At 40.5% G+C, this 21,722-nt stretch overlaps 2 protein-coding genes across 3 annotated transcripts in view; both read right to left on the bottom strand.

Moving 5' to 3' along the window:
- LOC311259630 (ankyrin repeat and IBR domain-containing protein 1-like) overlaps positions 1-10,642 on the bottom strand; it is a 34,459-nt gene extending 23,817 nt beyond the window's left edge. Inside the window, exons 1-6 of one of the 2 annotated variants that reach the window (XM_084356879.1) lie at positions 10,469-10,642; positions 7,790-8,074; positions 6,432-6,732; positions 5,039-5,221; positions 4,298-4,415; positions 918-1,126 (exon numbers count right to left, since the gene is read on the bottom strand). In XM_084356879.1, the coding sequence (XP_084213005.1) occupies positions 918-1,126; positions 4,298-4,415; positions 5,039-5,221; positions 6,432-6,732; positions 7,790-7,977 (999 nt within the window). In that variant the 5' untranslated portion in view covers positions 7,978-8,074; positions 10,469-10,642. Of the gene's footprint in view, positions 1-917; positions 1,127-4,297; positions 4,416-5,038; positions 5,222-6,431; positions 6,733-7,789; positions 8,075-10,218; positions 10,297-10,468 lie in introns of those variants that run through there. The other variant, XM_084356880.1, reaches the window with a different exon arrangement.
- Positions 10,643-11,904: 1,262 nt separating this feature from the next.
- eomesb (eomesodermin homolog b) lies at positions 11,905-17,577 on the bottom strand. Its single transcript, XM_084356834.1, has 7 exons — positions 17,235-17,577; positions 15,180-15,873; positions 14,844-14,998; positions 14,423-14,544; positions 13,803-13,961; positions 13,463-13,524; positions 11,905-13,219 (listed from the first exon to the last, which is right to left on the bottom strand). The coding sequence occupies exons 2-7, from the start codon at positions 15,701-15,703 to the stop codon at positions 12,433-12,435; spliced, it is 1,809 nt and encodes a 602-aa protein (XP_084212960.1). The 5' UTR covers positions 15,704-15,873; positions 17,235-17,577; the 3' UTR covers positions 11,905-12,432.
- Positions 17,578-21,722: the final 4,145 nt, after the last annotated feature.

The raw sequence follows: 21,722 nt of genomic DNA, 5'->3' as shown, positions 1-21,722 counted from the left end.
ACGGAATGTTCTTTCCACCTGTTTTTATAGTCACACTCATTTCATACATTAATTACCTTTTTGAAGAAAGTATTTTAAAATTCTCTCATGTTTAGAGCTTGTCTACACCAAAATTAACAAACCACCTTGGAGTCGAGGAAATCCTCCTTCTTTTTATGTTTGTGAGTCAGACCACTGGCATGAATACTAATGTTTGCTAGCAATATAATGCTGGGAAATAATACAACATTATGCAGAAAGAATGGTGTGGCAGAGAAGATTTAAAGAATTCAACAGAAACACTTCAGGAAATCTGTGGCATCCCAGGGACTCAATTTAATTAAGCATTAGAATACAGTTTTTATGGGTATACTGCCAATTACTATTAGCCTGTCGTTTCCATGCTAGCTTGATCCTCTGCTGCTGTAGGAGATTCTTGGCCAGGAAAACATGCAGCTCCCTGGGGCTACTCATCCTGTGGTTTAATTTCATCTGGTGGTAAATGTACAAGTAAATGATAGACTTCACTTTAATGACATTTTAATCTACCATGCCTGCAACTGCCGTTTAAAGTTTTCTTTTCCTTTTAAAAAGGGACAGTTCACCCCAAAATCAACAATATATATGTTTTATTGTTATAGTGACAACTCATACTGAAACAACCTACAAGGATAAATACTGTAGCACTAAAGATTAGAGGAAAAATGTGTATTTTTTGATTTTGGGGTAAACTGTCCCTCTAACCTAAAACTTATGGAAAAAAAAGAAGTTTGGAGCCAACTGTCTAACTTCTCTTTGGTCAAACTTGGACTCCCACCAGTTCACTGTAACTTGTGCGCCCTTACTACTAATTTGGCTGGTAAAAAGTGACAATTTAAGATTTTCACCCATCCTCTCATTCTATTAATTAAGCAAACATAACTCAAAGGAACCCTCACCAGAGAAGACTCTTCATCAGCAGGCATGAGGCTGATTTGGTCTGGGGAGGTGATGGAGGAGCGGGTGGTGCGTGGCGTCCGCGGCGAGGGCAAGGTGTCCCAGGCATTGTAGCCACTTGGAGGTGGGTTGGGCATCTGTATCCCTGAGCGTTGGCAGCATTCCTCTGCATTGGTCATCCAGGCCTCTAAAAGCTTCTCTCTGTCCCAATCTGAAGCCAAAAAGTAAACACAGTTAAAGAGAAAGGAGCACTCAGACATAAAACTAAACAGAGAAGAATAAATTGAAAGTAAATGATAAACTTAAAAGTTTTTAATGAGCACATGAGGTATAAATAAAGATATGCTGAGAGAAGGAGAAATGGAAATTCTCACTATAAGAGAAGTGTACAATGTAGTTAAAGGTGAGTTCTTATAAAAGTTGGAACATAAAGTTTGAATGGCCCATTGGGTTGGCCTTTTAAACCAAATTAAAAAAGATCCCAACAATTTTTTTTACCGCTACATAGGCTTTAATAAGCTATGTGATGAACAAGCAGACCAGGCCAAGTAACACAAAGCTTCCAAAACTACACTGATCTAGATTCTCCGAGTTGATCAAAAGAGCATAAAAACAAAAACATAATGTATTATGTGTTAACATCTTATAAATCTTGATGAATGCAGGCCTTAAACCTGCATGGATAAACACTAAAGACAACGTGACAGAATTTACATTCAGCCTATTTAATGACATTCACTCAACTAAATTCTCATTTCATCCACATAAAAAGACCATCCTGTCTTATATTTGTAAGAATTTTTAAGCACATTTCCGAGTCCTCCAAAGCCCACACAAATCCCGCTTCTGTGGCAACACAACCACCCGAGCCTTTTAAACAGCCAACAACATAGACCTGCTGCCATCTGGTTTTCTGTTGTAGAATAGCTGTTCAATCTCACATTAGCACACAAGAACAGGTTTGATAGCTTTTGAGTATAAATATTGAATGACTTGTGGACTGTGCCTGAGTCCAAATTTCGTCTGACGAAAAAGTCCCCTCCTAAAATAAGGAACATGACCCGGTCAACTGTGCAATTAGGCCATTATCTGCCTCAAGACACGTTTCGACACCAATCGAATGCCTCAGACTCTAAATGGCCTCGTTTAGATAATGAATATTGCAACAATTTCCCCCATCTCCATTCAATTAAAACTCATCAATGAATATGACCCTATCTTAATGCTTTTGGCCGTTAAAAAGAGTCTGGAATTAAAAGTCATCACATTTAGGCTTAAATATCAAAAAATAGCTGGGAAATACTAACTGTCAGAAGCACAGACAGATTGACAAGGCTGGCAGCTCAGCAGGAAAGAACCAATAATTGTGATAAGACAACTGAAAAAGACAGTGTGGAAATGTGTGAAAGTTTTCACAAGAAATTAATGATGCATATATTCTTATCCAGTAGCTTAACAAAAATCCTGAAGTGTTCCATCCCTATTAAACAGACAGACAGCATTCCCCAGACAGAGGTGAATAAATATAGCAAGAATCTGGGGTCACTCTCTCCTCGTCTAATATGTAGCACACACAGCAAAACAGCCAGTCGCTCACTGAATTAGCAAATGGGGTATTTAAAGATGGAAAATCATCCTCAAACTGTGACACATTTTTTGAAGCCCTTGATAAACAGAATCTAAGCCAAGTTAAATTAAGAGGGGTAATGATATTTAAAGGCTTCTAAAGAAATTACATTGTTTTAAACATCTGAAGTTTGTCATACACATTAACTCAGCTGGGTTAAGTGAAGCTAGTTTGAGAATTAAAGGCTTAAGGCCATAAGTTATAGTTATAAGAGCATTACTGGAGTCATTCAGGGCAAGTGACTGAAGTCTTTTACTGATTTAGCCTATTAAAAACATATGTCTCTTGGATGCATGTATCCAAGATTACTGTGATGACTTGACACTATCATAAATGCTGTCAATCATATTTTATATGATCTGAGCTGTGCAGATGTGTACATATTTGTTTGCGAATGTATTAAAGCAAGGAATCTCTGTCTGCCACATATCTTGTGAAGCGTCCATCGACTTAAAACTGAGCAGAACGTTGTTTGGATGAAAATGTTTATGGTATTTTTAAAAGAAAAGAATAAGTAGGTCTTGGTGTAAATACTGGCCAATCGCCATGCATTTGTTTACTCACAGATCCTGACCTCTCTAATATATCATGCACACACATAGTTAAAACATGCAAAAGCCAATCATCTGTCGTTTTGTCTTGACAACCATTTATCTGATTTTGGGTAAATGAATGGTTTTTAGAATCAAGAAATAAAATAGAAAGATTAATCAATGACAAAAACAAGGGCAGCCCTGGACCGTATGAAGAGAGGGCTAGCATTGACCTGATATCTCAACAGTACTGGTTATTCTTATCAAGGTGTCAGCTACTTTGAGTTTTGATGTTACTGTTTTGATAACCCTATGCAGTCAGTGTTGAGGGTGAGGTAGTTTGGAAGAGTCGTTCCTGAGAAAGCTGCAAGCAGCAATAGCAAAGGGCCAAACAATCGTCCCATTCTGAGCAGGCACCTTCTGAACTAGTACTATTAATATGGCTTGTGTTAATATACATCTTAATGCAAGGTGCAGCCTTTTTGTGGACTTGGTTGCGACTGTATGAAAAGCGGAGTCATTTACAGTAAATGCTAAGTGTATATGTATCCCAATTTGTGGATGTATCAGTGTTTCTTTACACAGATAGTGGAAAGGACAAGCCCACTAAAAAAGCATTTAGAGAATGTGACACTGGTACCCTCCACCGAAAGCCATACAAGTGAAATTCTTTCAGATAATAAAGGCTGTTCACAAATAACCTCTTTGTCTGCAAGGAAATCACTAGAGTGTAGTGTGAAGTATATATGAGATATCGCCTCTCTAATGCCCCAATACAAACAAAATCTAAGACAAATCTAACAATCAATGTTTTCTTTACAAGTAAACAGTGGGATAGGGTTTGCTTCACAAGAGTAAGCATTTTGTGGAAACAAGGGCAACAAAATAAAAAAACATGTTTCAAGATTTTGCAAGTGGATCTCTATACAAAAAGCAACACTTGTGTATAGCCTTGAATTTTAATATTCAGTGCCTTTTTATTCAGTTTGCCATTATTTTTTTTAAAAATTTTATTATTATTAAAGTGATCTCGTTCATTCTGTGACAAAGGAAACATGGGGAGACAGAGAAAAGAACATGCCATAACTGGTCCCTTGCCAGAATCAAACCTGGGATGTGCAAAATATATGATATCTGTTTTAGCCACAAGGCCACAAGGACACTGCCTGTGCTGACCATTTTAAGAACAAGCAACTGTGTGTGTGTGTAAGTTTAATAGTACCATGGGCACGTAGCAGTGCCTCGGCAGTGAAGAGAGGGGCCTGCAGCATGTCGGCTGTCTCCACTATCAGCATGTCCTTCAACCTCCGAAGATCCTGAGGCCGCAGGCCCTCATAGAGCTAGAGAAGGGGGCGTGAGAGGAAGACACATTGGGCAAAGGAGAAGAAAAAGAAGAGTAGACGTATTAAAAACAAATCAAGTATAGACAATTGCTGACACATGACTTAGTCGGGCCCAATGAGCTGTTGATGATAGGAGTCACATGCCTTACGACAGGCTATTATGTGTGACTACTTTGTGTGTTTGTTTGTGTCAAACCAAAGCTGCATGGTGATGTGTGGGGCTGACCAGAGGCAACACTGGGCTGTAGTGTCTGGTTCTGAGAGGTAACTACAGAGCTATAAACTATATGACTGAAAGGAAAATTTACTTCTTAAAAAATACATCTCATCTGTTTATTACCCATCTACCTGAAAGCATGGGGTTTATTAATTACACCAATGACAAAGCAGGTGTTTATTGCGATAATAGAAAACCTGTGTGTGGCTTTGGCTTCGTTAAAGTACAGTATTTGAGCAAGGTTTTATCTGAAACAACAACACTGACAAAAAATGTTAAAGGCTTCATTAGATTTTTCAACAGTTTGGTAGGCATTGTGCAGGATTTTGGTCTAAGTAACACCAGTTGAGGGTGACAAACTGAAAGCTGTATATCCTCTGCTTCTCGGTATGTTATTCTGTACCTCTCTTCGGTCGAGGGCTGCGTACTCTGCCTCTATACCCTCTGCCTCAGGGGCAAGAGAGAAGACCATCTGCGACTCCAGGCACAGGGCCAACTCCTTGTGGTGCTGCTTCTCTGCACAGTCACATGGAGTCTCGCGGCTTTCATTCTCCGCAAACAGGTCCGCTTCCCTCTGCACCAGGAACTGAGCAAGTGAAAACAAGAGGACAATTTGGCTTTGAAGAACACAATATATGCAGGGACAGCACTAGCTCGGTGATAGTAGTCGATGGAAAGGCTATACAATCATGGCAGACAAGCTAATCCAATGTATTTGTATACATACTGTGATGGTGGTTTTTATTTACAGTTTCTCAGTTTTAGGACCCATGAATGGATTGTACTTGTGCAGCTTAACATACATTTGCAACATTTCTTAAAAAAGTACCAGCAACGAGAAAGTATGCTTTTGACAGTTATTGTGGTACTTCTGAGCACAAAAATTTAAATAAGTGCATTCTGAAATTGCCAATGCCTGAGCCACTTTAGAAAAATTGAATAAATTGTTCTCTCCAGAATGAAAATGTGATTTCAGCTTCTCAAACATGTGTCACTTATTATTATTACTATATTCCAATCTGCATTTTCCAAAGTTCTATTTAAAGTTTCTCTCTTTCTACCACAACAGACCCGCCTGCATCCCAGATTTGACATTTGGGTTTGCACATGGTGCAAATTGGATTTCAGGGGAAATTAAAATAAAAGGAAAGATAGAGACCATCTTGGGATGGGATCACACCAGCTGCTACACCTATCAACATGTATATGCTGTGACCCATGACTAGTCAGTAGTTATTACTACATTAATATGTTATTACACAGCCGCAACCGTGTTAAAAGCATGATGATTAACTACAGTTAGTTGTGAAACCATAGTTGAATCCAGCTGATAATTTTGGTTGTTCATATTGTATACTAAATCCTCTATCATGGGGATTACACAGCTCAGTTATACACAAAATCCATTTCAAAATTAAACTCAGTTCTTTGCAAAGGCAGATATAGAGATAATTTCATCTCTGTGACTTTTGTATGTGATGCATCCTGCCCCAGGGATTAATAAAAGGGTTTTGTGCAGCACAGCATTTTCCTAAAACTCTCAAGGGGGTGGTTTGATCAAACTAATATAATAGATGTGATCATGTACATAAATTGTTATTAACCCAGGGGTACACACCAGCAAATATTCTGGAAATATTTATTGTACAAAAGGGCAGATATTAAATAATTTGTTAACATCAAGGTTACTCTGTCCCCTTTCATCTTCAAAATGGTCCCTGACCTAGTGAGGTTTCAGTTCCAATCTATGGAGCCTTTTTTTTTACATTAAATATATAGAGAAACATATATCTCACCTCAACACAAGTCTTCATTCCTGAGGCAGCAGCATAGTGCAGGCTGGTGTTCTTCTTGTTGTCGGTGGCATTGACATCAGCGCTCTCATACTCTCCATGGTCCAGCTTTGCTCCGGTCCATGCCAGGATGATTTGTAGACATTCCGCTCGACGCTGTCTGTCTTCGTATGGCCGTGAGATCCGGGGTTGCAGTGCTCCCTCTGAGGTCAGGATCTGGGGCCCCATGCAGAGGAGGTGCAGAGATGTCTCATTGTGCACATTACGCTTGTTAGGATTCCCATCTTTGTTTAGGAGAAAAGACCTAAAATAATAAAGACAGGGACAGGAATAACAGTTAATTTCAAACATTTCTCATTATCCCAGAAATGGTTTTGGCTAATGTCTGGGGAAAGCCAACACATTTCAGTTAACTTTTTATATCAGCTTTGGTTAACAGAGTGACCAACAAGTATTTTTCACAACAGTTAATAAAATGAAAAGCATTTTGTCTTCTGACGAACCAAAGAAAAAGGGCTGACATACAGTTGGATGTAACTGTATACTCTAGAGCATTTTAAATACTGCACTTAACTATATTTGAAATGAAATACACAGAGTTACACACTAGAAACCAATGTGGAAATGCATATTGCATCTCAGGTAAATTAACATCCAAATAATATATCAATCTGAGTCTCAGTATTTCAGATGGAAATTCTAATCATCAGAATTAAATCCATACATCCATCCATCTATCCAGTAATTTAGTTTGCTTCCACTTCATTTTGCCATACCCAGCTGACATTTTACTTCAAGTCAGGTAGAACTGAGCAAGTATAGAGCGCATATAAGCGTATTAGCAGAGAAATGAGGGGCCTGAGAGGAGTAAAGATGAAAACATGCAAGGTTGGTAGCTCGTGGGATGGGAAGCTCTTGGAGCCCCTTCCTATTCCGTCCCAGCATGTTGCATTCCTGAGAGCTGCTAACAGATGGCTATGTGGAGAGACAGATGGGACGTATAGAGACAAAACATGAACATTTTTCTCTTACAATGCAGCAATATAGCACTGAATAGGACCAGTTGATCGGTAAGAGTGCTAAAAAAAACAAAAAAACAAGAAAAGTGCTCAAAGAACACTTGATATCTGAGTAGGTGCAATAAGAACACAATAAATCAATTAATAATAATCAAATTAATTAATCAGCTGCTGCATATCAAAAAGCTGTAGCACAACAAATTGGTCCCTCATCTACCAACCCTTGGATATCCGTTTTTCCCTCACCGACAGCAGACAGTCCAAAAATAAGTCACTCTGAGTGTGTACATTCTGTCTCCTTGCTTCCTTGTTTGTTTGATTTTATCTGAGCCACATCCTGACCTGAGTAGGCGTGTCATGGCGTGCCGGGCAGCATAGTGCAGTGGAGTGTTGTGCTGGTAGGACTCTCCATATGTAGCGTTGGGATCCAGAGCCTCCTTGAACTGCTGGTTGCTCTCATACAGTTGGCAGGCCAGCAACTCATCTCCATTGATGAGAGCCTTGCGGAACTTGGTCGCTGTGTTCCCCATCTCTTCCCCTGATGTAGGTTCAAGCTCTGACTGACACGGCAGCCTTTTAATTCGTCTTCAATCTGTTCAAGTCCAACAGGCTGGCATACTGAATGTCCTAAAGAAAATAAGAATAATAGGAGTTAAATTCCTTTATGGCAATGTCCAAGTCCAACGAGGCCTTGATAACTAAAAAAAATGGTGACTGAGCTCGTCTGTCATAAAATAAGTCAAACTGATTCTCCTAATAAACCAGAGTTTAGAGTATATATCGCTTCCGCTCCCTCTGAATCACAAGGGTGAGAGTTGCATCTCCAAGGATGCTCAGGCTGCTCTGCCCCAAGCCCCTGTGTCAGCATCACCACTGCACTGTAAACCACCTCCCTGTGTTTCTCTTTTTATTTTTTTGTTTGAAATAACTAAACATAGGGCCAACAAAGCTCAAACAGTGAGAAGGACAAGGCTTCCTCTGGCATCACCAGGAGCTTCCGCCTCTCCTTGCCAGTGCTGCCCGTCCCACTGAGGCCAGGAGCCATTGTGAAGCGAGATATCGTCAACTCAAGAGCAACATGCAGAGCGTCAGCATTTCGCTTCCACCGGAGCGCCATATGGTCATGACTGTTTGTGCAATATGATGCTTCCATGTATTTTTGGTCAGCTAAAGCACAAACCACCAGAACACAAGATGGTCTCCTACTTCATGATAATAAAATGTATTCATACTTAATATTCCCCACCCTGCAAATCCTTTGCAAAGTGATGCCTTGGTGTAGGCAAGTTATTGCATGTACATAATATAAAGAAAAAATGCTAGACCATTTTTTTTGCAGATTATGAGTTAAGACTGTGGATGGATCCGAATCATCTAATCTTTACACAATATCAGCAATCTAAAACTACATAAGCATCATTGTGTGTGTAACAGAAAGGAATGTAAAAGGAGAGAATCCCAAGTATTCATTTAATTTTCAAGGAAAAAGGGGGCTCGCTGTCATTTGAGGATTTTTCATCTTAACATGAACAGAATAAGAAGTAGAGGATAAAATTAACAAACACAGACATGCATGCATGAATGTAAATAGTAGAACGGCAGCAAGTAGAAGTTTTAATCGGTTAGTCAATTGAAAGAAAATGTACTGCCAATTATTTTGTTAACAGATTGATCAGATTTTCTGGGGTTTTCAAGCAAAAATGTCAAACATTTGCAGTTCCATCTTCTTAAGTGTGAGGATTTCTGCTTTTCTTTGTCAAAACTAATGCAGTCTTATACGACAGCCATCAAATAACTCTCCCTTAAGAGGTTATAATGTTCAGTTTCTGTTGAAACTGTTTTAATAATAAACTGGCATAAAGCTATGAGGTGCTCACATGCTACAATCGAGTACAGAAGCAGATACTCATACACTTTAAAATATGGCCATAATAACACTGTCACGTTCAACTGTTTTAGGGAGATCTGTGAGAGAAGCCCTCCATCGTGGGATGGAGGTGAGTGGAACAGCGGCTGGACCAGAGTGGAACGGGACAACGGTTCCTGTAACAGACTTGTATCAAGTCATTTTATATGCATCATTTTTCATTTGTTCATTATTCAGCCAACACAAATAGTTTACTTATGTGTGAATCAAACTGTTAATCTATTGCCAATATTAGTATAGCACATAAACCATCCACTATTGCAATAGGAGCCATACAGGCATATAACATAAACACGTTACACACACACCACTAACACTTCAATAAATCACGACATCATTGAAACATGGAGGCCAGGTGGCACAGGTAAACTTTGATTGCATCACTAAATCTGTGTCAGGCTTGTGCCACGCGAGGACAGACACCTTCAAAACAACACAGTCAGGGGGAAAGACAGACTATGTCCCACCTTTCTGAACACTTGTAAACACCTTATCTTGGATTATATAACCTCATAGCTGGTAACACATAGTTAGTACTTTACAAATGTATAACTTATTAACCTATCTGACAATAGTTAAGACACTTGTCAACGACAGCGCCACACACCTCTAACTATAACCTAGCTACCTAGCAGAAGCAGCTAAGGATATAAAGATGTTAACAGTTTGTACCCGTAGCTTGCCACTTGTCACCAAACTCCTCCATGCAGGCCTTTCCCCATGCTGTGTGCTGTTTACCGTTTTCGCTAGCTCAACCCGACTGCACTGGGCTGTGTTAATGACCAGTCCGCGACAACGCTTTGTTACATTTCTGGTTCATGAAAACATTCAGCAGCCAACTGACCTTAGATAACGCGAGCTGCAAACCATTCCTTCTGTCGGCAGGGTTTGTGTTAAGCACAAGACACAACACTGCTTGCTAGCTGTGTGTTATTCAAAAACATAAAAACATCATGACGCTACCATCTGCGTTGGTTAAACGTCAGTGCATACGCTAGCGGGTCAGCTAGCAAGCTAACAGCGCTGCTAGCCAACTTAGCTAGCACAGTTGATAAACTCACAGTAAACAATGAGTAACAAGTACTCAGACTTACACAGACGGCACATCTCGCTGTTGAAGACCCGCTCTTGTGAATTCACAGCCACAGCGCAATAAACGGAGGCTTTCCTTGTTAAGTGAGGCAGTCCATTAATAATGTGCGCTGAGCTCGGAGCAGTGATGTTGTTCATGTCAACTCTCCGCTGACTCTCTGCTGGTTGCTACATGGGTTGCCAGGTTTCAGCACAACCCACCAAACTGGCAGAGAAGAATATGGCTTATTTTTTAAGGTAATATAGACTCTGTGTGTGTGTGTGTGTGTGTGTGTGTGTGTGTGTGTGTGTGTGTGTGTGAGAGAGAGAGAGAGAGAGTGTGTGTGCCCACAGGTTGTACATAATAGCCTACTAATACTAACATACCTATGTTAAGTTTTAAATCCTAACGTTGCCATATTTTGGGCCAACTAAGTGCATAATTTGTGTTTGTTTGTGTTTTTGTCCACTTTGTCCTGGTCCTCCTGTTGATTCCCCAGACTCAGCATCAGAATTAGTTTTTATCTGTGGTGCACTACGACAATATGAAGGAAATACAAGCTAGAGCTGCAATAATCGATTAGTTGTCAAATACTCAATTAACAATCGAATATTCTGATAATCAATGAGGGTGTTTGAGTATTTCTGAAGAAAAGAAATCAGAATTGCCTTATTCGAGCTTTTAAATGTGAATATTTATCATTTCTTTACTTCTCTATGATAGTAAACTCAATGTCATCTTGAGCTCTGGGAAACACCGATCAACATGTTTCACCATTTTCTGACCAAACAAATAATCGATTGATCAAGGAAATGATCAACAGATTAATTGATGAAAGTAAGTAGTCAGAAAGTTAGTTGCAGCCATAGCATGAGCCTAGGAAGATCCCAGAGACAGAAAAGACTTTGGATTTTAAACAAATAAATAAAGAAACCCTCAACGGTTCATTTGTAGACTCTAGGGTCCAATTGTTGAATAAAATGGAGATTTAATTCAGTGTTATATGCACTCAATCTCCATCTCAGCTCAACAGGCTTCTGTAGTGATTGATCTGGTAGCTGTAAGTACAATAAAATGCCACTAGAGTGCGACAGAGTCCACAAAACAAACAATGCTTCTGTCTGGACATGAAGTTGTGCTTTTTTTTTTTTAATCCCTTGATCAGTCAAGTCTTGATCTGACTTTCATCGGTTTGATTTTGCATTTGTTGTACATCAGATTGGACAAAAATACAATATAGATTGAGGGTCAGCTGAATTTGTGTCTAAACACCCCATCGTGTGCATTTTGTGGTTCTTATGTATGTAAGCACTGAACTTTGTGAGTATTTACAGATTATCTTTAACAGGTTCATTCATAATAAAAAATGCTCACGTGAAAGTGAGTCATATATAAAATATGCTGTGTTTAAACATGGACAAAAGTGTCTTTCCTTGAAATAACCACCCAGATACTAAATAGAACACATATGCCTTTTATTATCAAATATCTGAACATCGCCATGAAGGTATATACAGCATATTATCACACATTTATGAGTGCACAAATTTAATATCAACAGGCCTTCAATAAATAATCTGTAAACACATATCCTCAGTGTGGAGGCAGTACAGTAATGTATGCACATGACACATACATAGCACTGTTCAAAAAAATGGGGCAACTTAAACAAACGCTTTGGCACCTTTAAAATTCCAAATACAGAGTTACATAAATGGGCAGTTCAAACAATAAATAGTCAATTAGATGGAATAAGTCAAAGTCTCAGGCTGCTGATGTGCATTGTGTGACACGTGCCCCATGACTTGATGTCATTATTTTAATGTGTCCTCCTGCATCAGCAAAAAAAGGAAGGAGAACATTTATCACCACCAAGACACCTCTGGGTGTGCACACAACAAAAAAAGCTAAATAACAAGTCTCATTCACAGTTGTAGATGAAGACAACAAAAGGGTCAAAATGAGTTACAAAATATTTGAACACATTCAATGGTTTGTGTAAAAGGAATAGTAAGCTGCCATGCCTTTGGATGACGGGGCTTCTTTGCTATACGAGCTACTGTTGGTGGCAGCAGAGGCCAAGTCTTCACATTTGATGTCAGCGGGTGAGTCCTCTGTGCTAGGACCATTAAGAGACAAGCGCCTTCGTTTGCAGGCTGTGGAATAAGAATCAGCCTTCTCTAGAGACAGGGGTGATGGCTGTGCCTCTGTCCAGGAGGAGATCAGGCCTCCGCTGCCGTTCACCTCCTCGTCTATCTGTGCTTTGACTTTGTTTGAGTTTTCTGGGAAACCAGCAGTGGGACTGGGCCTGGGAGACCAAGGCAGGCTGGGGGTAACCTTTCTCTGATACGCTGCTCTGGACCCCCACCCTGCAGACATGGTGGTGAAAGGAGAGTCTGGGTAGTAGCTGAGAGCATGAGATGTTTGCATTGAAAGTGATTTGATGCCATAAGGAAGCAGTGAGCTCGAGTATTCCCCCTCATAGGGTGTGAGATCGAGCTTGTTGCTGGTGCTAGTGCCGTTTCCCCCTTGCTGCATGGAGGTGACAAACCACCTCTGTGAAGCTCCGTCTTCTGTCTGAGGTGAGAGGAGGCTGTTAGTCTGCGGCACTGCTCGCTCGCTGTTGTAGAAGCGATTCTGGGGGAGGTTGTTGACAAATTGGTCTTGGAACAGGGGCTGCATGGTGTAGCGGGCGCTGGGGACAATCTGGTGGGCCCGGGGAGAGTCGGTTGGCGATGGAGTGAGGCGGTCATGCTCTGGAGCTGTGTACATCCTGGAAAAAAATACATGTTCTTGTGAACTTGAGGTCAAGGAGGGTCAGTGAGAAAAAGGTGTGAAAATGTCTTTCAGAATGAGTGTGCACACACACGAGACGTTCTTACTTTGGTCAGTTAAGAAAGATCATAGTTTGGCTGCTGATGCAATTAATGCTTATAATCTTATGCATTCCTGTGTTGTTATTTTTACTGAATGTATAACAAGGGAACAATGCATGACAGTGACACAGAATACTTACGAGTCATAATTATCTCTGAATCCTTTGGCAAAAGGGTTGTGATCAATTTTCAGCTGCGTGATCTAAAACAAAGAAAAATGCTTTGTGAAGATAAAGATAAAAGAAATGAAAAAAAGCACCATACATTTACACATCTATTACCCACATGCATGTTTAAGTTAATAGCCCATTGAAAATCCCTGTTCATTTCTATTGAATGAGTTTAAATGAATAGAAAATGCAAATAGATCAAAATGAGATAACATGCAATCTATATTGCATAAAAAAGAGATAATTGTCTGAGTATATAACAATATATAGAGGCCTGCAGCTTAAAACATTATGGTGGCACAGTGCTTACATCAGTGTTCTGGTAGGCAGTGACAGCTATGAACTGGGTCTCTGGAAAGTTGAAGCTCTGAGTCTTAACGTCAGTGCCAATGTCCTCCACCCCATCCTCCGTCACCTCCACGATGTGCAGCCTTGGCTGGTATTTATGCAGCGACTGCAGGACCACCATCTGCACAAAAGTAATCATCCATTAGATCAAATAAATAATTTTAAAAAAAATAAAAATTAACTTGTGCAATTTGTGCAAAAAGGTTACATTTCTGCAAGTGGTTTGGCCTTTGCCTTCATCAATAGTGTCTTGAATTCACTTTATTTTATTCAAGCATTCGTTTGCACAACATATGTTGACGAAAAAAACATCATGTGAGCGTGAATTTAATTACCAACCAAAAAATAATTTAGAAAAAAATTAAATTATATTACTCCAAATCGTGCCATTGCACTTTTACGCATTCGCAAAAATCCAGCAGAGGCTTTTTTATTTTATTTTTATTTTTTTACTGTACGTTAAAAACACATAGCTGTAGGCCACTGACAACAAGCACAGTTCAGTGCAACGAAAATGATGTCGATGTCTTAAAACAATTTATTCAAATCGTTGCTGAGGTTACATGTATGAGTGTGGCTCACCTGTGAAGTACTGTGACTGGTGCCTTTGTTGTTGGTGAGTTTCAATTTGCTGAAGGAGATTTCTTGTCTCATCCAGTGGGCCCCCGTGTTTGGAGACTCTGGGTGGATGTAGACTTTGTTTCCTGAAATAAAAAAAAATACATTTTCAAACGAGAAACATACATTTTAGGATGAGTATCCACTGGGGAAAGTGGAGTTTCAAATTACACATTTAATATTTTACTGTTTATATTTCAAAAGGAATACGCATGCAAACATTTTGCATTGAATGCATTTATTCTCTCAATAAGAAAAGTCGACATTTAGTTAATCTGACTATTTTTCCCATTTCAGTTATTCAGTGCAGGCTTCTTTTATTGATAATTAATTTAAAACACGGAGGAAACTAAATGTTAAAAAGGGAGATAAATAGCTCCAGTACCTTGGCTGCTGTTGTCCGCCTTCCCACAGGTGACCCACTTGCCTCCTTGAAATCTCCAATGGTTTGGATCCGCCAGCACCACCTCCACAAACACGTTGTAGTGCGCGGTCAGGTTGAGACCAGCGATGTTAAAGCTGAGGAAGGGGAACATCCGTCTGCAGGCACATCAACAAAATCACACATAGAACATCAGAATATAAAGAGGACTGTATTATAGAGGAACGGTAATCTGTGTTTTCTTGAAGCAAAATAATATCAATCACGTGCACTGATGCAAATTCACTGAATCCCCCTGAGAATCACAAGACTTGTGTCAGGGTCACAGTGTTTTCTCACCTGCCCTGCTTGGTGATGATCATCTCGGTCTGGTGCCGGTGGAACTTGAGCCACAGCGGCCGGTTGCAGAGGTAGACCTGGGCCCTCATCCCCGGGCCGCCGGTGGGGAGGGAGATGTTGCCGAGCGCCGACCCTGAGCCGGTGTAGGGCGGGTAGATGCAGCCGGGGCTCTGGCCGAGCTGGTAAGCCGAGCTGAAGTGACTACGGCCGGCGGCGGAGGAGGGAAATCCCGCGGGAGGCAACACGGAGCTCAAGTGGAGAGATGAGGGGTACCTGCCGGCGCCGGCCGGGGTGTAAACCGTCCCACCGGGGTTATAAGGGATGAAGGAGCAGGGGCTCGCTGTTTCTGGGCTCTGTTTGGTGATCGTGGGGGGGATGTAGTACCGGTCAGCACCCATCCCGTGCTCTGCGTACCTGCTGCCAGCCGCCGGGTCGTCCCCATCCACAGCCGGAGACCTGCACCTCTCGTCTGCTGCTTCTTTCGAAGAGGAGAAAGTGTTGCTTTCTCCTTCACCGCCCAGCATGACTACTCTTCTCGTCTTTACTCAGTCTTGTTACAGAGATTGATCACTTTCTCTGATCCCAGTTGAGACTGCTTTTTTACCTCAGGGGTCTCCCTTCCCCTCAGGAATCACCAAAGGAGTTTTTATGTCTGATAAAAAAACTTCTTCTTCCAGCATCCACTGCAGAATTACTGAAGAAGGAAAAAGAGAAGATTGTGGTTAATAAGAGCAGCCTGGATTATAAATATATCTACCAGAGTCCCCAGCAGCTGAAAGGCCTGACACAGGAGGCGCGCTGCAACTTGCGCGTAAACGAAGACGCACTGAGATGTCGGTGGAAAGTGGCCGTCATATCAAAGCCGAAATCTTTGTAGGCGTATCAAGGTGTGGCTTTGAAGTTTATCAAACCTGAACTGCTACATCTCAGTCATTGACGTCTTTTAAAAAATCAATGGGCTTTACTGTAACTTAATAAGTCATCTTTGGCACAGGCGTCCCCTTCTCTTTCTACTTTAATCATTTTCTCTGTTTTAAATCATGTGCAGGAGAATCCTTCCATTAAATTCAGCGCCATAAAATAAAGCAACATGTCTTAATATTTGAGAAGGTAAAAAAAAAAAAAAAGCGATGTGAAACCGGTGAAAAGTTCAGAAATAACAGTGAGGGATTTATAATTTCACCTGAATCGATCTCTGGCCGAATCACTGTGGATGATCAGAATAAAATAAGTGAACTGGTGACCTGAGGTGAAGCCTGTCTGGATGATATAAGAGAAGGAATCGCCTGCAATTTCTTGTAAATCATATGACAAACTTGAAGCAACGCACTGATTTTCAGGGGTAGTTTTGTGGTGTCAAACTAAAATGAAAGTTCACCCACGACTCTGAATTCCGTCTTTTGCAACCATCGAATGTAAACCGCGACATTTTCGGTGAAAACAAATAGTGTTATTTTGCTTTACATATTTTATAAGGAGGCAACCTCACGTCTTCACACAAAAAAATCCCCCAAATGCTAAAAATAACTTTAGCAACGCATTAATCTTTACAAATAATTCTGAAAAAAAAAAAAAACAGAACAAATGTAGGCTACTTACTTTACAAGTAATTTTCTCGTTGCCGTTAATCCTATATTATTATTCAGAGATAATGAATTTGCATTCATTCAATTGTGATGCGGCTCCGGGTCCCAACGGGATCCCCGATGTGAAAAAGGGAAATAGCCAATTATTTTTCCGTTTGAAGAAACCTGTGATGTTTCTTGGAACAGACAGTCCGATTTTTTTTTTTTTTTTTAAAAGGACGATAAACAAATCTAATCGGCCCTTTATTGATGAAAAAAAAATACATATATATATAAAGACATAAATCAATCTGTGTACAAATACAATGCTAATTTGTCTTTGTTTTTTTGGTTGAATTTGTGCCGAGTAATGTTTAGATGTATTAGAAAATTAAACAAAACAAACATCTAGTGATTTAGATAGTGTAATAATAAAAAAGCACTCACTCAAATTGTTAAAAAAATATATATATTTAAAATATTAACTCACCAAGCGATTCTCCCTGCTGGTTCCGTTTGCAAATCAAGTTCAAGAAAAAGAAAATTCAACTAAATGAAAACTCAGACAACATCAACACGCGAAACAAGCTGCGGGGCTGAGCCTGCACCAGCACATGACATCATGTTGTGTTTGGGGTTCAGGAGGGAGAAGAAGAAGAAGAAGAAGCCTGAGCCATGTGGAGGCGGACTGATCGCGGTGTAGAAGCGCACTCCCGCTCCCACCGCTGCTCTCTCCTTGTGGCCGTGACGCACAGATAGCAGCCTATTATCAGATTCTCCTCTGATCTCCAGGGGAGGGGCAGGGGATCCTCGGCATCACAAGCCAAGGTGTACAAGAGAGGGGCTGTTCCCCCGGTCCATCTGTGGATTGTTTGCATCTCATCAACCTCACAAAGACATCAGCAGAGTTAAAGTCCCATCAAGGTGTGCCTGTGGGGGTCAATAGTGCAGATTTGATGGTGCCCTTATATCGTTAGATATCAAATGGAAATCAAAAACCCTCCCTCCCTCCCCTCAGAACAGAAAGAGAAAGGATCTTTAATGTGATGTGGTGCAGATCTGGAGTTGGCCTGCCTACTTTTTAAAAACTTTCAGCACATTTGTCAAAATGATCCCCCAAAATCCCAAAAAATCAAGCTTATAAAAAGTTGCTGCTAAATTCAGTTTCAAGAAGAGCACTGATTACTCCAAGAGATAGAGACTGGGCCATTGTGATCCTTTACCTACAATAACATGTTGTACAAAATGTGGCAGACTGTGAAATAAGAGCTCGGTGAGTAAATGTACCTCGCTGACAATAAGACGTAGAAATATAAAAATAATAAACACAATTCTTTAATTTTCAGGTCAGCTTTGCCACAATAGCCGCACAGATGGAACCTGTCGTGATTGAAACTCAGCTGTATCACTGTCTTTGTAGTCATGGTCATTGACTAGTACAGGTAGCTATACAATCAATATGATCTCTCACATCCGTGCTAATGGTTTGTGGAGAGTGAGAAGCAGAGGCATGAAAAGGGGATTGTGGTAAGATGGTTACATTGCTGCTCTGCCATTTTGCCACAACTGGGCTGAAATGAGCAAAGGAAACAGATCTGTGTTCATCATCAGTGACACAAGAAGAGAGAAAGAAAATACATTTTTTTTACACAATATATATGATACTTAAACAAATCAATACGTTAACACTTGAATTTACACACAAATCATTGTATAAGTTGACTGTCTTTCCACCAACATAAAGGATGACGAATGTTGCCCTCAGGTGACTCAATATACACGTACATTGGTCACAAAACTACGAAGAATTCAAGGCTGATTTTGACTCTTAAAGGGACTCATTTCAGCCTGTTTCCTCTTTCATTCTTTCTACCTCAACAGTTCAAAGGAAAGCAGAATCAGTCTTTTAACTGTGCTGCATTACTGTGTTGATGGGCCCCCTTTTAACAGCTTAAAGACCAGCTCAGGGCCAGACGACGCTCATCTGCTGCTGCTGCTCGCTGCTGCAGACGGGTTTGCATGATAAAGCCAGTGACAGGATTAATGAAGCGGGCCCCCACCTCTCAAATAAACACACTGCACATCAAACAAGACAAATCAACTATTTGGGTAAACTATTTGAAGAGCAAACAGTCTAAAGCTAATACACCTCTGCTGATAACCTGATTGAGTTGTTTGATTGTCTGAGGAAGTCATGAATATAGAGTAACAGTTCACAGATCTGTGTGTGCACATGCGGCTTCAGTGCTCCTTAAATTTTACTTTGGATTCCAAGTATTTTTCTTTGTTTCCCTTTCCACATTATATAGCAGATATTTTTTTTGCACTGTTATTCTTTTATCGGTGAGTCTTCTGCGTGTGAGTACAAGAGGATATAATAAAAGGCTCACTTTCAAGTATCAAACACATTAAAACTCTACCCCTCCTCATCTAACTTTCTCTTTCTTTATTTAGCGAACTACGCTTCTGACACACAAACACATATGGTCACATGCTTTCATGGTAAAACCAGTGAGTCAGAAGTGTGAACTTGTGGAGCTTCGAAAAGTGTCTATATAAGCTTCTGTTTGCCCCGGCAGTGCAGGGGCTCGCACACTCACTCACACGTTAAGCACTGTGCAAGATTTGCTGCATTCACCTTCCCTTCCGACATATCTTTAAGTCCCCCCTCCACTCAGAAATGTGTTTTGCTTTTAAGTGGCACCTCATGGATATTTGACTTTCACTGTGCAGAATGATGCATTGGCAAAGGGGGGAAAGTTTCTCTGTACTAACCCTTAAATTTGAGTTTATCATGGGTTTATACTGGCATGATCACTTCGTCACAAGTGGGGAGCCAATCAGGGTCCAGTATGCAACTTTACACAAGTATAATGTGAGAGCTTGTGACCTGCCAGTGCACATACTGAGAAAATTCTGGATTTAGGAGACATGTTGTGTTGTAGTTTAACTTCTGTAACAAACAATACTTGTGTATTCTAAGATTCATGGTTTTTCAATGAGAAAGATGTAGTTTAAAGATATAATATGTAACATTTCAGCATTAATATGTATGAAAACAACAAGACCTTTGTTATATATTTTGTTAAGTTGTATACTTAGATTGTTGACAAATGTTTCTATACTTTTACTCAAGCGTTTCATTTGGTCACCTACTGAGCATAACATTAATAAAACTTCAATACATTACTCCGTCCTGCCTCGGTAATGTCAGATAGATTTTCATTTTGAATTGGTGGTTGTTTAACAATGAAGACACCGACTCCCATGATCCCACACTACGTCATGACATCTTAAAACTGCTTCTTCGGTTTTCCTTGTTTTGACTGAGAGACCCCCGGCAGCAGACATTACATAATGTGCATTTAAGATATTTTAACAAGGTATAATTTAAAAAATGAAAACAAAAAACATAAACATATCAGGTACAACTTATTCACAGCAGAGCATTTGAAAACATCTTAAAACATGTGTGGAGGGGATCTTTAAAACAGACTTCCCAGCCTTTCAGGTGCTAAACAGTCATAGACTCATTGATTATATACTATAGCTCTCAGTGGTGACGAAAACACACATTTTCTTTCTTAAACCGGCTTATCTCATTACCAAAAACAAACGTAAAAGAACGTGTAGCTGCTCCATCACATAAAGCCGTGTGGTTCTCATGTGTTTATTGGGCAGCCTGTCTGTATAATGGCCTCTCTCCTCTCTCTATCACGCTCGATGAGCAGCTTCCCCTAGCTGTGCCTGCTTTTTGACACGTCTAAAGGGCTGTTTCTGACATCTTGCCATCCTGCCGGCCACCCCTCCCGCAGCGCTCATGCCAGGCAGGAGGAAAAGCTGGTGACCTGGCCATCGCCGCCCTGCCCTAGGCCACTGCCACCCCACTGGCAGCAGAAGGTCTGTTGGTCTGAAGCCATGCCAGGAACTCTGCCCGCCGCAGCTTGTGATGTCACGACAGACACGCTCTCAGACCGGACTCCTGATTGGCTGTGAGGGCTTGCCTTTCTTGCATCCTGGGAAATGCCCTCTCAACAATGTACAGACATACAAACCTAATTAATTAACAATTAATAGCCTTTAATTGAATGTGATCTCATGTTTCTGCTCCTCATGGCTGATGAGCTGCCTCCACAGATCACGCAGGAAACCAGTAACGCATCAGCCCCTTTCTGACGTAATCTGAATGTTTTTAATTAAAATTCTTACAACTCATTTTTTACTTCCTCTTGTTAATTAGTTACCAGTGCATAAAGAACAGACTTCATTTGTGCAAAGGTTTTCTTGCCAGACCAAAACTAAACTTTCTTGCAATAGTTTTGCAATTGAAGACATTAAAAATCTGTTTTTGACACTCGAGACTGGGAGGGACAGTAGACGATGCAGAAACTTGTGTAGTGAGTGTAACAATGTTTTTATATGAGCCAAAAATGGAAACAGTAATGTGCGGTATCATTTGAGAACCTTGATGAATAGCTGATATAACAAGCACCACTGGGATCCTTATTCCACAAACTTAAAGTCACCAATGAGAGTTTTTTACAGCAGGGCTTCAAATGGCAGAAGGTGAAGGCCTCTTGTGACCCACTTCCTTGTCCCCACCCCCCCTATGCGTACATTTATGGTTTGGTCCTACATCCTGTTAAGAGTAGCAGCAGGAGCGGACCATCACATTTGGTGCTCAGCGTGGGGGCGGTTGGTGAGCTGTCATGTTCCAGCTATCCCATGGAGATACACTTCTGCCTCTCCGCGAAGATTTGGTGTTTTCTCATTTGCATTTGCTAATGAGATCCTGTTTGCATGACTTTATACAAGAAGGCTATCTCTCTGAATTTCTCTTTACAAATATAGGAGGAGGAGGAAGTCCTATTTATTTAACCTTTATCAACCAATTAGTCCCGTTGAGATTAAGGGTGTCTCTTTAAAGCGAGATCTTGTTCAAAAACCATCTTTGTAACTTAAAGGAAGATTGTAGGTG

Source organism: Pagrus pagrus (assembly GCF_965226575.1).
Source record: "Pagrus pagrus genome assembly, chromosome: 7".
NCBI lineage: Eukaryota > Metazoa > Chordata > Actinopteri > Spariformes > Sparidae > Pagrus > Pagrus pagrus.
Note: the sequence above shows the minus strand (reverse complement) of the source record. Positions and strands in the feature narration are given on the sequence as shown.

Coding starts and splice junctions, on each gene's coding strand:
- eomesb (XM_084356834.1), bottom strand. CDS start 15,703: ATGCTGGGCGGTGAAGGAGAAAGCAACACTTTCTCCTCTTCGAAAGAA. Junction 13,962..14,422: donor CCAGTCACAGTACTTCACAG/GTGAGCCACACT, acceptor ACTTTTGTGCAG/ATGGTGGTCCTGCAGTCGCT. Junction 13,220..13,462: donor TTCAGAGATAATTATGACTC/GTAAGTATTCTG, acceptor ATTTTTTTCCAG/GATGTACACAGCTCCAGAGC.